This window comes from Aptenodytes forsteri, unplaced genomic scaffold (genome assembly GCF_000699145.1).
Source record: "Aptenodytes forsteri isolate BGI_AS27 unplaced genomic scaffold, ASM69914v1 Scaffold61, whole genome shotgun sequence".
Taxonomy (NCBI): Eukaryota; Metazoa; Chordata; class Aves; order Sphenisciformes; family Spheniscidae; genus Aptenodytes; species Aptenodytes forsteri.
Window position 1 is genome coordinate 3211697 of NW_008794443.1, and position 12899 is coordinate 3224595.

A 12899-nucleotide genomic window follows, 5' to 3' on the forward strand; every position below is an offset into this window, starting at 1 on the left:
TGGCTGCCTCTTGGTTAGCGGTGCTGTAGTGAAGGATCACTGTCCATCCCAAGGACGCTTGCCATAATTAAGAGAGGCTTTCGGTCCAGAAAGTGCAGATTCAGGTTTTAATACACAAAATTATTTCAGGAGCACTGAATCGGAAAGTCGTTTGTTATGACCTTCCTGAGAGGCCTGGAGCAGGGCATGTTGGAGGCGCGGCGGCTGAGCCAGCTGAGTTATGGCATATTTGTGTTTTTATAGTGCGGAGGGGAGGGGGGAAGGGGGGAAGAAGGTTAAACAGTATTTACAGCTCAGTTGTTTTCAGAAAGGAAAGAGAAATAGAGTTCATGAAAAGATGCGAGTGGAAGAGAGAGAGAGAGGGAGAGGGAGAGATCCCCTGCCCGGCACACACACTCCGCTGGGACGCCAGCTCCAATGAGACACTCACCGATGCTCTTTTTGCCTTAAGGTGTGAGGTGCAGATGGGCTGGGGGTAAAGAGGGGCTCTTTGGTGGGATGGGGAGTGTATCTGTCCCTGCTGCCGAGTCTGTCTGCAGGGTCCGGCTGGGAGCCCACTGTCTTCTCACTCCAAGCTGCAGAATAAACCGCTCCTGGCATGCGGGCTTGTGCTGAAAGCATGTGTGTGTGTGTGTGTGTGTGTGAGAGTGTGTGTGAGCCCATGCAGGGTGCTCTGCGCTTGCACGGGTGGCTGCCTGTGTGCGTCTGCATGTGTGGCTGCTGGTGGGCTGTATATACGTGGGTGCTCACCGCGTGTGCAGGGCTGAGCAAAGCTCAGTGCGTGCGGGTGTGCGCCTCTGGGGAGGTGCATACGCTGTGTATCTGTCTGTGTATTGCGGTGTGCGGATGTAATACTTGTACAGTCACAGGTACATAGACGTTTGTGTGCATTAGCATGTGTTCTGTGCGCATACCATTTCACGAGCACATGTATGGGCATGCGACTGCGTGTGTTTCTGTGCTGGGTCATGTGTGCCTCTGCATGTGATAGTGTACCTGCACAGCCACGTTTTTATACACGTGTGTGTTCCCACTGATGGGTGTTTGCAATTAGTGATAGCGCTAGCACATGGATGGGCTCATGAGGACAAGAGGGATAAGAAGATGAGCCCTAATGACCAGCAGAAAGAGCAGCAAAAGGCAAGACAGAGAATTAGCGTCGGTGTGAGCACTGGGAAGCATGGGGTGAGTGCCCACACAGCTCAGCCGGTGGGGTTTCTCTCCCATGCCACTCTGACAGGACTGCTGAGTTAACAAGCTCAGGGATGACCCACTGCTTTCACACTAGAGCTCGGCTCTCCTCTGGCCAGACTGTGAGCCTTTTCCACACGAACAGGACGGACAAGCGTTTCTCCTAACCATGTTCCACAGTATTAGCAGGTGCCAGGCATCTCTGGGGATTAAAGAGCCCCTGAACTCCCAGTGCTGCGTGTGATGGGTGCCTGCTGTGTGGGTTCACAGAAGACTCCCAGCCCCACTTGGGGATTATAGAAACCTTTAAGGAATCCGAGTGCCCCCTTCGCATACTAAGCCCAGAGCATGTTACCTGCTCACATACAGCTCAGGCAGCGGTCGGGGGCTGTGGGGAGGACGTAACACAAGCTGGAAGGCTAAGATGCTCTAGTTTGTTCTCTGCCATGCAGCTCTTGCTGAGGTGTCACTTACCTTGTGCGAGCTAACACACTGATTTACTTTGCAGGACCAGAAAGACCACAATAATGAACTTTTTCTGGCCCTGTGTTTCTTAGTGATGCAACAAGCATTCAGGCTCCCAACTCCCATTTATGCTCCTGACTTCCCACTGCAATTAATTAGGACTCTGCATTCTTTGTTGGGTCTGAGCTTAATAGTGCTGAAAGGGATTGCAAATTGCTCTTAAGCTGCCTACCAACTGCCAACAGGGTTTGGAGGGACCCTTTTTTAGGAGGTGGCTCACTTAACCCCTGCCCTCGATTAGGGGTGACACTGAGCCCGGCCTGAAGCCAGGGAGCTGCTCTCCACTGACTTGGGTCGTGGTGGGTTTGGATTCTCTGTAATGTAACTTGTTAAAGACAGTCACCAAGAGGGACTGATGAAACTTTGAGCAATTCCCTTCCGAATCTGCATCCTTTAAGAGACCTGTTGTCTCTCCCAGGTCCTTTTTATTCCCCCAGTGTCAGGTACTTGCAGCTAAGTCTGGTTCCCTCTCTACCACCTTGATGTTTCACTGCACCCGCTACCCTGCCTCTTTCAGCATTTACAAAGAGGTCTGTGCAGCGTTTCGAAGAGGCTCACTTCTTGGCCTCTTCTTCATTCCTTGGGAGCTGGCTCCCATACGGGCTGGCTGGCCCTGCTCCGGAGGCTTTCCCAGCCCTCTTTGCTCTCCACCACCCCTTCCCTCCCTCTCTCTGCATCCACCGTGTCTTCCTGGCACAGCACCTGGAGCGTGCATGTGTGTCTATGGAGAGGTGAAGTTAGGCACCGTGTTTGCATTTAGTTGCCCTGACAACATGTCTGGCTTCATAGGGAGTTTTCCAAGGGCCACAGCCAGCCTGCAGGGACCTGATGGTGATGAGCTATTACTCTTCACTCTCCCTTTTGCGTCTTTCCCCTCGGTTTTCTTCACAACCTGTGGGGAGATTGATGGCGGGATTGTGATGTAGATGTTAGCAGTTCTGTTTGATTTATAGAGTTACTTAGGCTGAGTGAGGCCACTTAGGCTCGTCTGGATAGTAAACCTTTTAACTGGACTAAAAAATTAATAATAAATAAATAAATAAGGCAAGGAGAAGAAACTGGATCAGAAAAGCCGATCCTCTTGGCTTTATGTTATCTGAAAGAAAGACTCTGAAGACAGAAGGCTCCCAGGGAGCAGCCTCTCATGCTGGGGAGCAGTGAGACCCTGCTCGCTGCATTAGGCTGGAACTCCGAGAGCAGGTTTTCATGGGACCAAGAGGAGGAAACTGTTGAAATGTCTCATCAAAGATCCTGCATTGACAGATGAACTAGAAAGTTGGCTGCAGAACGCAAGGGACTTCTGAGCTTCAAACTGTCCTGAATCAGTGCTTTTCCTCTGCTGTTACTTGAATTGCAGTAGCACCTAAAATGGCAAACAAAGGTACTGGGCCTGCTAAGCTAGGCAAGAAATCTTTGCCCAGATGGCTTACCATCTGAAGAGACCCAGCAGGTCAAGGGCAGAAGGAGAGCCTGCGTGATGTTATTTGCCCAAAGAGAAGGAGCAGGTGTCAGTAGCAGAGCAGGGAGCAGAACCAGAGTTCCCATCTCCCGTTACTCACTTTTTTCCCTCTTCTTTCCACTCTGCTCCTTTTGTTAATCCTAGAAGTTCCCTGTGTTACTTGTATGCAGAAAGAGGGCCTTATTTCTTGTCCTTTGGAGGTTCAGGGTACGTGAATGCAGAGCGGGGTGAAGGGAAGGACAGAGGCAAGGAGCTTTGTCTCAGCACTTGGGGGTGAGCAGCAGAGCCTTAGCGTCTCTCAGAGTAAGGAGGCTGGGGGTAGACAAGATCAAAGCACATTTAGGATCATTTTTGAGATCTGCTCAGGAAAAGGTTCAGACGTGCGTTACTAAAGAGCTGTGAAGAAGGATTAGTCCTGTCCTTGCTCGCAGTTGAACCACTTTCCCCACCAGCTGTGCCAAATGCCTGTGAAGAGCTGGTCGAGCGGCAGCAGAGCAGGTCAGTGGCAGGTGAGAAGGCAGTGTCGCAGAGGAGACCAGCATGGTGCAAGGGAGCGGGGCCGGTGTGGAGGCTGTCGCGGTTCAGCTGTGCAGGGGAGAAGGGCCCCAAGTGGGGCTGAGCTGGGGCGGGGTGAGGAGGATGGGGTCTACGCAGGCTGGGGCAGTGCAGGTGAGGAGGTCTCTGGGGTGGGAGAGGGCCGATGCGGCAGCTGAGGAGACAGCGCAGTGCTGAGTGTTAGCAGGTGTCCGTCCTGCTCTGCTGCCTGCCAGCCAGGCTCTGCTCTCCAGCGGGGACTCTGCAGACTCTGGAGGACTTTGAGTTGCAGCCCATTGCACCATTGCAGCAGGAGCGGCTGTGCCTGGGCTGTGCTTGGGCCAGCTCACTCCTAGTGTGAGGTCTGTGCTGCCTTTCTCTCCCTGGCCAGTGATATATGGCATAAATTAGGCCTCTGAAGGGGGATACTGCATCCTTAAGAAGAAATATGTCCTCATTTTTCTTAAACACCGTTTGCACTGAGTGAAATGTTTAGAAGGGACGCTGAGGGATAACTTTATTTCTTACTAGGGAGTTCAGAGCCGTTCAGTTAAACCCATAAAACACTGGGAGTAGGGAAGCTGACAGCCTGCCCGTGCATTAGAAAAGCCATTACTCATCTAGGGGAAATTCACCCCATGCTGGAGCCTCGTGTTACCAATGGGGTGGTCCAGGGGAGGACACAGGCTCATCTCCCTCGGCCATCTAAGGGGTCAGTAGGATGCTCAGAGGTAGAAAAGACTGTTAGTAACAATCCAGCACAGTGACAAAGTGCTGATATGGAGATCTCAAAGCACCGAGTAAACACAGCTGGGTTCAGCCCGCTGGGTGGGTAATCATCCTCATTCCTCCTCCTCTGCATGGGGAAACTAAGGCACAGAAAGCTGGGGAGATTGACAGTTACATCGTGATTGGAAACCAGGCTGGAAGCCAGCACTCCTGGCTTTTAACCCCCAGCTTAAATCACTAAAACCAAATTCCCTTCCAGAGCAAGGAGTGAAAGTCAGGAGCCCTGACCCCCTGCTCCGTTTCTGCCGCAAGGGTGAAGTCGGGAGTCTGTTCCCAGGGTGGAGTTGGGAGTCCTGGCTCCACCTCCATTGCTCCAACGTTCAGCCCTTTCTTCCCAATGGGATCCGCTGGAAGATGAAGGCAAGGTCTTGTAGGTGGTAGTAATGGGAATTCCTGTCTTGGATGATGATTGGTGGTGTGGTGGGCTGCATTACAGGTGTGGCTGGGTGGGCTTCTGCTCTCGCACGGGCACCTCGCTGGCGCAGGCTGCCATCGTTCCCCCAGTGGCTGGTTGTCCAAGGGGACAGGGCCACAGGCGCCCAGCATCATGGCAGACAAGGCATCGGCCACCAAGAGGGTGGTGACTTTCTATTTGATGTTTTATTTTGGAGGCTTGACACCAAAAGATTTAATATTTGTTTGAAATGAGAAACAGTTCTCAAATGAATTTGGAGAGCCTGGGAATTAATGTCAGCCCCCCCCCCCTCCCTATGAAGCCTGCTGATTTGAATATTTATAAATATCAGTAAATTATTTATTGTAGCAATCTGCTGTGCCATTTCACCAATCGCCGTTAACACTTTAGGGCTCGCTCTTCAGGAGGACGCGACTGGAGAAAACGGGCACCTGGGGGCTGGGAGCATGCTCTGGGGAGGGGGCTGTCACGCCAGGGCAAAGCCTGCGTGGCTGTGATGCCAGGAGGGGTTGCCTCTGCACGCAGGACAAGAAGAGTTGGGGGTGTTTGCAGGAGACGATGGGGACCCTCTGTGCCCAGTACTAGGGAACACTGCAGGGGGACACTGGGAGAGGACATGGCTGGAAAGGGGGGCTTGTGTTAACGGGGGAAGGCAGCAAGGAAGATTGCCTGACGTGATGTGCCGTTTGCTGCAGCACCCTTTGCAGGCTTTGCCCTGCGGTGTGCGGGGACCTTGCTCTGGCTTAGAGCTCAGCACTAGCCCTCTTTGCTTGTAGTTTCTGTTCCCTTGAGGAGGAAAATTCCTCTTGGTTTCTCCTGTTCCATTCCCTCCCTCCATAATTACACTTCTGCAGTGAAAATACACACCATTCAGAGATGATGTGGCTATTTTCTGTTTGGGGAAACGGGGGGCTCCCCATGATCATGAGCTGTTCTCCTGGAGAAATCCTGGCAGCAGCACCAGAGCAGCAAAGTGGCCGGGTAGGAAACAGGAGCAGCCCAGCTGGCTGGCGGCCCCGGTGCAGGGCACCAGCATCTCCAGAGCCCCATCGCTTCCCCCTCCTCTCAGGATGCCTTCTGTCGTTCACTGCCCAGTGCTGTTTCTGTACGCTGCCCCTCACTGTCACCAGAAAATTACAGCTTAACTCTGCAGCTGAGAAGGTTGAGCAAAGGGAAGCAGGACAGGCTTGCTGAAGGGAATGGCTACTGGTCTCTGCCCCTTTGGGCCAGGGTTGAACCAGGCTCTGGGAGCTGGGAATAGGGAGAAAAGTGGCCTCCTGAGCAGCTGGAGATGCCAGTGTGTCAGGCAGGAAAAGGTCAAGCAGTGCTGAACGCACTCTGACAAGTGCTGGCCACGGGGACCAGAGCAGAGTCCCCAGCTTTTCCTCTGCGGTTTGTGGATGGGGTGTGTAGGGAGAGCCCTCACGGCTACGGGAAAGCAGGGAGTGTAGCTGGCAGCGCTTCCGTAAGGATGCCCTGGCTTCTCGCTTCATTTCTCCTCCCACGTCTTTGATTCTCCTTCTCCTCCCTGCCCAGTGCTGAGCTGGAGCCTGTCAGGTCCGACTTTCGCACCGAGGGCTTTCCCTGGCTTCACGCAGACACGCACAGGCGGGATCCATGCTTGCAGGGCAGAGGAGGTTGTTAAAGAGCCTTTGTGAACTCCCCAAGGTCAGCCAGAAGAGACAGCATCCACTAATCCAAGGTCATTTCCTGGGCTAAAAGCAATAAAATGTTTTATTGATAAACTGAAGAGGGGAAAATACACACACTAAATCCACTCTCACACATTGTGGGCCATGCCTGGGCTGTTGCTGCTTTTGCCCTGGCCCTGCCTGGGATAATGCACGAGTCTTTGTGCTGGAGGGGAAATGCTTTCTGGAAGGGGCTGAGCGTTTGGCTGCCTTCCCTGCCTCCTCCCGGCGTGTGGCTGGGCACTGCCAGGGCATTGCTCCGGGGAAGCATGTTCCCAATGCCCCAGCGGCCTTCTGCTGTGAAGGTTTGGCTCCATCTTAGGGACTGCAGCTCAAGTGTGAAGAGGCTCTGGCGTGCAGAATCCTCATCCCCCACACCAGCGAGCCGTCCTGCCCTCCCTGTTTGGGGCTCCTGGGCAGATCGGAGTTTCTCCAGTCAAGCTTGCACCACAGTGGTTGAAAAAGAAAAGGACTGTGCAGCATGTCGGCCCTCCTTCCCTCCCCCTCCCCGCCCCAAATAATGCTGTTAATAATTAATCGAATGAGAGCTTGCAGCTCCTGAAAAGCTGGCACTGGGACCTCCCTCTTGAACGGAGCTGCTCAGCTGGGCTTAAAACTCTTCAATAGGAATATGAAAGCTCCATCTGTTCGATGTACCTGGCCCTCTGAAGTGACAGCGCATCGTCCCTCCCCAGCCAGCACCCCTCTCCCCACAGCACAGGCCCTCCTGCCCCTCCTCTCCTGCCACTCCTCAGCCCTTGCCCCATCCGGCGGGGGCACCCCCCTGCACCCCTGGGTCTTCCCACACCAGTAAGCTCCTGCCACACAGCCGGGGCCCCTTCTCCTCCACCCATGCCAGCTGGTTCATCCAGCTCCCACATGTCCCTTTTTCACAGCCGGGACCCTTTCTCCCCTCTACCGGGGTGCGTTTCTTCATTGACCCCAAGCCAAAGCCAGCAGACTTTCTCTTTGCAGCGCAGTTTGCCCCTCGGCTGGGATGCCCTATTCCTGTCCACGCTGCAAAGCCCTTTGTTCCTGCACACGGTGTGCCCCCTGTAGCCCCTCTTCTCCCTTGGGGGGAGGCAGAGCTAAGCTGTGCCCACCTTGGCAGTACCCCACCGTGGAGTTCATGGGTGAAAAAGTGCTGCTTTGGGGACTGCCTGGAGGGAGAGAGCCTGGGGCTGCACACGGGGCGCTGGCAGCACATGGGGACCGGGGGGAAAGAGGGGTAGTGGGGGCAGCAACCTGGGCTTGTCAGCAGCAAGTTCAAGGGGTGACAAGGCAGCAAAATGGCAAGGTGGGTTTTGTCTTCCTCCTTTCCAGGCCTGGTTGCGGCAAGCCGTATCTTTTCTTCAAAGGGAGGTTTGCTCTCAAGATGCCACGGGGCTGGGTGCAGAGCGGAGGGAGCCGGTGTCTCCTCACAGGGTGTGGGGAGGGGGCAAGCGGAGTAAACTCCTGGTGGCATTGTTTTCAGAGGAAGTGCTCAGTGTAAATAGAGCATGTGGGAGAGTTTGTCCTGGGCAGAGATGAAAAGTCTGTATGACAGGCTCAGGTTATAAACGGCTTCCTCAGATTGATGTGAAATCAAAACATTTCTATTTAGACGAAGAAAATGAAGGGGGATGTTTACTTAGCCTGGAATCTTTAAACAGTGCGATGAAGACACAGGGTGATTTGGGGTGGGGAGCTCGGCCTGGGGGGAGGGAGCCCCTGCCTGGCTTTGGGGGTCCCTCCCTGCCTGGCAGTCCCAACCTCGGGCAGATATGAGGGTCCCTCGTTCAGCAGCTCAATTCCTCTCCTGCCCAAGTGAACGAACATGGATGCTCTGGTCCCCTCTGGCCTGATGGCCATCTTCAGCGTTTCTTTGTAAGAACGGTTTCCCTTCTACTTGTGAAATGGACAGGCTGAAAGAGGGGAACAGAAATGTTGATATAGGTAATGTCCCTCCCATTCCATAGGCAAGGAAATAAGGCAATGGAAAGATGAAATGATGTGTCCAGGCTTGCGCAGAGTTGGTTGCAAGGTTGGCAGAAGAAGCTGGGAGTTCTGATTTCCTGCGGCCGTATGTGCATAGGTGGGATGGAGGTACGTAAGAGTTCTGGTACTACAGGGCAAATCCCATCTCAGGAAGGTCTCTGGAAGGGTTAGTTTTATAGATCAGGGAAAAGGTAAGTTTTCAGAACTCGCTTTATTCTTAACTTAAACTTTAGGAAAAGATTCTCAAAATGTCAAAGGGCAGAATTGCTGTGCTCAGAAAAAGTCCCAAACACAAGGAGAAGGGATAGGAAAGATGCAGAGGGGAAAGGCAGGAGCTGGGGGGCAGAAGCTGGGAGGCAGAGGGGCAAAGCCAGGGTGTGTGAGATGGAAGGAGGCAGGAACAGGAGTGGAAGACAAGTTGCAGGCTCCCTGGAGTTGCTGCGTACGCGGCAAGTGCAGCCTCGGGAAGGTCTGTTCCTCTCTTCCTTTGAATAAATATTTATATATTCATTTGCCGGCTGGTGCACGCACTTGGCTGCTCACCTCCAGACCAGAATAATGGGACCTGCCCTCATTGCAGAAAGGGGGAGGGCAGCGGGGATTTGGGCTGCTGCCTGTCTGCCTCCCAGTTATCTCCAGCTTCAAGCAGTGCTGATCTCACCAGTTAAGAAGGGCTGGGTATCGTGAGAACGTGGACGGGGAATCACCAGGCAGCATTCGGGAGAGCGGTGCTGGTGATTCAGTGCTGACCCGGTGCCCCAGCCCTGGGCAGGCACTGCACCGCGCGGGAGGCATCGTCCTAACCACCTGCAGCCATCGAGGCTCCGCTGGCCCTTCGCCTGAGCATACAGGCGTGAGCTGTAGGTGTCCTGGCCAGGCTCCAGTTGGAGCTCACAGCAGCCTCCTGAGATTCCCTCTGTGGTACCAGTTGCACATAGGATTGGCCTTCACTTTCTGCCCTAAATAGAGTGGGAATGTGATGGGAAGGGAAGGTGCCAGCACACAGAGACTTTTGCAGCTTCATGGGCGTCTGCCTGTGCCCATCTGTATGCGCGAGGACTGTGTGCGTGTGTTGGGGAATGTGTGAAAGGGAAATGCATGGGGAAATGTACAGGAATGTATTTTGGGGAGATGGGACTTTTTAACCACTACGTGTATGACTACATTTATGGAGCGTGCCAGTGCATACACACAGCTCTTGAACAGCTATAATTTCTAGATGGGGAAGTATGTGTTTGGGGGCAACGTGTGCTTTCCCTTCATGAAAGCATGATTGCACGTAGGTGGTGGTGCCAGGGGGGCATGCATCTGGAAAGTGGAGGAGTACATTTTGCCTCCCTTTGTGTGGGGGGCTGATATATTTGTCGGGGGGTTATTTTTCTTGCAGTCCTTGACATGGAAACGTGTCTGAAGCTGTCAGGAGTTTATGCTAAGCAGCCACTCTCTGGCTCTTGGACAGCAGGTCTAAAGTTTCAGTCTGTTTGTATTGGGCTGTCATGTTATGGGATTAGGGGCTGTCACGATGGCTTCTGGATGCATTGTAGGGGGTCTGATTAATCTCACTGTGCTTCTGTGGAGCAGCACCTCTGTGCTGGTGACAGGGAGGTATGGGCTGAGCTGCCACGAGGGACTCCTGTGCAATGGAGGAACCCGTTCTCACCATTCGAGGTCTGGAGACAGTTTCTGTTCACTCTCCATGTGATGGGTCCCTCTTTCAGCATGACATAAAGTCCAAGAGACCTCCAGCAATGTCCCCACAGTAACTCCAGTGGCGTGCGTGTCCGGCAGGCATTTTACCAGGTGCTCTTCCTGAGCCCTGGGACACAGAGCAGGGTTTGCCTCCGCACTTCATGCTGGGGGAAGAGCCAGGCTGTGTGCATGTTTCTTGCCTTGGGACCTTTAACCCTTCTTACTCTGGGTGTCTCTCAGAGGTATCATAAATAAAGAGGAAAATGAGACAATGCAGCTGCTTTAGAATCAGTTTTTGCTTTTATTTGTGATTGAGTCTTGTTAATTGTTGGTGCAATAATTATGCGAGTGACTCTGTGATAGGGACCATTTAGTTCAAGATTCTCTGTGACCTTGAAGTTAAGACCTTATCTTCTTCCTTTCTCCCCCCACTGTCTCTTACCCCTCCTTTACTAGCTGTCACATATGAATAAACTACATTAAAATAACAAACCCACACTAATTAGCTGATTGTGCTGGCAAGTGTGAGAGCAGAATTTCCTGTGTGTGAGAGAGCGAGCGAGTGAGCAGGCAAAGGGGCCTGATCAACTGATACCAACCCAAGGCGATTGTCTCGCATACAACTGCCACACACCAGTCTGGTGCTCTGGCGCACACACTTGCCAGGGCTCCTGTCCTCTGTACTGGTTCTTTCTGGTCCATACTGGTTCTCTTCTGTGAGACTATGTGTAAACCCCATTAAGTGAATTCCTCACCGTCCCTAGGGTTAGGCTTGGGAAGCTGTTCTCCCTGCTACAGGTGCTTGGGTGCAGTTACTGGCTGGTGTGGTTTTGGCAGCCAACGCATCTGGGATGGAGCTGGGGACCTAAAAGCAGGTGGTGCTGCAGTCTGAAGGAGAGAGCAAGTCAGGCTTTTAATAAACTTCATATCCTGCCTGAGCCAGGAGCAAAGGCTGGTCCATACCATGTTCACCTGCTTGAGATGTTTGGGGCCTTTTGAGCCCAGTTCAGTCCCAGCATAAATACGTGCCTCTTTCTTGAGGCCAGTGGCATCCTTTGGTACCAGCAGGTTCAGAGTGTGCCTCTCACCGGGCTCTCCTGGCTGGACTTTCACTCAGAGCTTAGGAAACAGATGGCAGTCCCACCTTTCAGAGGATGACACTGGCCATGCCTGAAGGCCCGTTGGGTTGGGACCAGCCGTTTGCTGTTTGGGTTCAAGTTGTCTGATCCCACTAATGCCCTTCCTTGCTTCTTTCCCCTTTCTTTTTCCAGCTGAAAGAACTATATGCACTGACGCAACCTCAGGAAAACCCACAATGGCTGCCAAGCGCAAAGGCGGCCTGAAGCTAAATGCAATCTGTGCCAAGCTGAGCCGCCAGGTCGTCTTCGACCACGGGGGAGCCGAACAGGCGCGAGCGGACAAGGGGCCGCAGCGGGAGAGCAGCAACAAGGACCTGCCTCAGCCTGGGACCAAGGAGCTGGGGACAGAGTTTTCAGATGGACTCAGCCGTGTGCAGAAGATCGAGGAGGACAAAAGGAGGGAGGTGATTGAGAAGTGGGTGAACGGGGAATACAACGAGGAGCCCTTGCTGGGGCGAGCAGAGGGCAAGGAATGTAAGGGCGCTGAGAGCGCGGAGGTGCCCCCCGAAGGGGTTTACATGGTGCAGCCCAAGGGCTGCAGTGACGAGGAAGATAACGGGGACGAGGCAGACACTCTGAGGGGCTCGCAGGATGGCAACTTCTTGGACGACAGGGATTCAGACGGGCCGGCCTCGAAGGACGATGCCTACCGGTCCTCCAGTGGCGAGACAGGCTCCAAGCTGGGGGGAGGAACCGCCTCAGGTAAGCCCTCTGCCCCCTCCACCTCCCTGCGTGGGGCAGCTTCACGGTTGCGTTTTCTGTGGGACAGACGAAGCTGTTGCTGTGTGTCCATGCTAGATACTGTCTGCATCTGGCAGCCAAGGAGGAGGGTGAAAGCCCCAATCCCCTTGCAGAGGCCTGGTATTTTGCTCTTGGGACTGTGCTGAGTTTGCCTCTGCTTCAGCCTCCCCTTCCCAAGAGGGGGGTTTGTTGGGGTGGATGTGGCTGAATGGCTCTTTCCAGACTGTAGATCCCTTGATAGAGTAGATCTCCCCTCCGCAGACTCCTTCACACTATTCAGATGGAGATAGCTGTGGGGCATGCTGGTTTCCTGGTCATGTATTTCTGCATGGAGGGGCGGGGGGGAAGCAGAGAGTGCCCTTGTGGCAAATCCCAGGTGGATTCTGCAGCGTATTCACACACACACCGGCTGTGCAGTGCATTGCAGTGCATTTCATTGCAGGCAGGGTTGTGTAAACACACTCACGCCCACATGTTGCATCTTATGTGATGATAATTAACCCCGAGATCAGAGTTGACCATGGGAGCCCAGGGCTGGAGGGGGGGAAAGCCAGTAAGTCATCGTGCATTTCAACCCGGTGCATGCTGCAGTCCAGCTGCCCGCGGAGGTGCTGGGCCGTCCCTTCCCCCGGCTTTCACGGGCAGGTCCGGCGCGGCCACCTGCGAAAGCTCGGGGACTGTCGGGGACCCGAGGCCGAGGGCGGCTCCGGGAAGAGGCGCCAGGGAGGGGGTGGACCTGCGGCTCCCGG

The 12899-nt window shown here is 53.9% G+C and overlaps 1 protein-coding gene across 5 annotated transcripts in view; it reads left to right on the forward strand.

Moving 5' to 3' along the window:
• The window catches only part of CASZ1 (castor zinc finger 1), a 247674-nt gene that overhangs the window by 183864 nt on the left and 50911 nt on the right, over positions 1-12899 (forward strand). For all 5 annotated transcript variants that reach the window (XM_009289629.1, XM_009289632.1, XM_009289631.1 and 2 more), the window contains one exon: positions 11542-12111. In XM_009289629.1, the coding sequence (XP_009287904.1) occupies positions 11542-12111 (570 nt within the window). The remainder of the gene's footprint in view (positions 1-11541; positions 12112-12899) is intronic.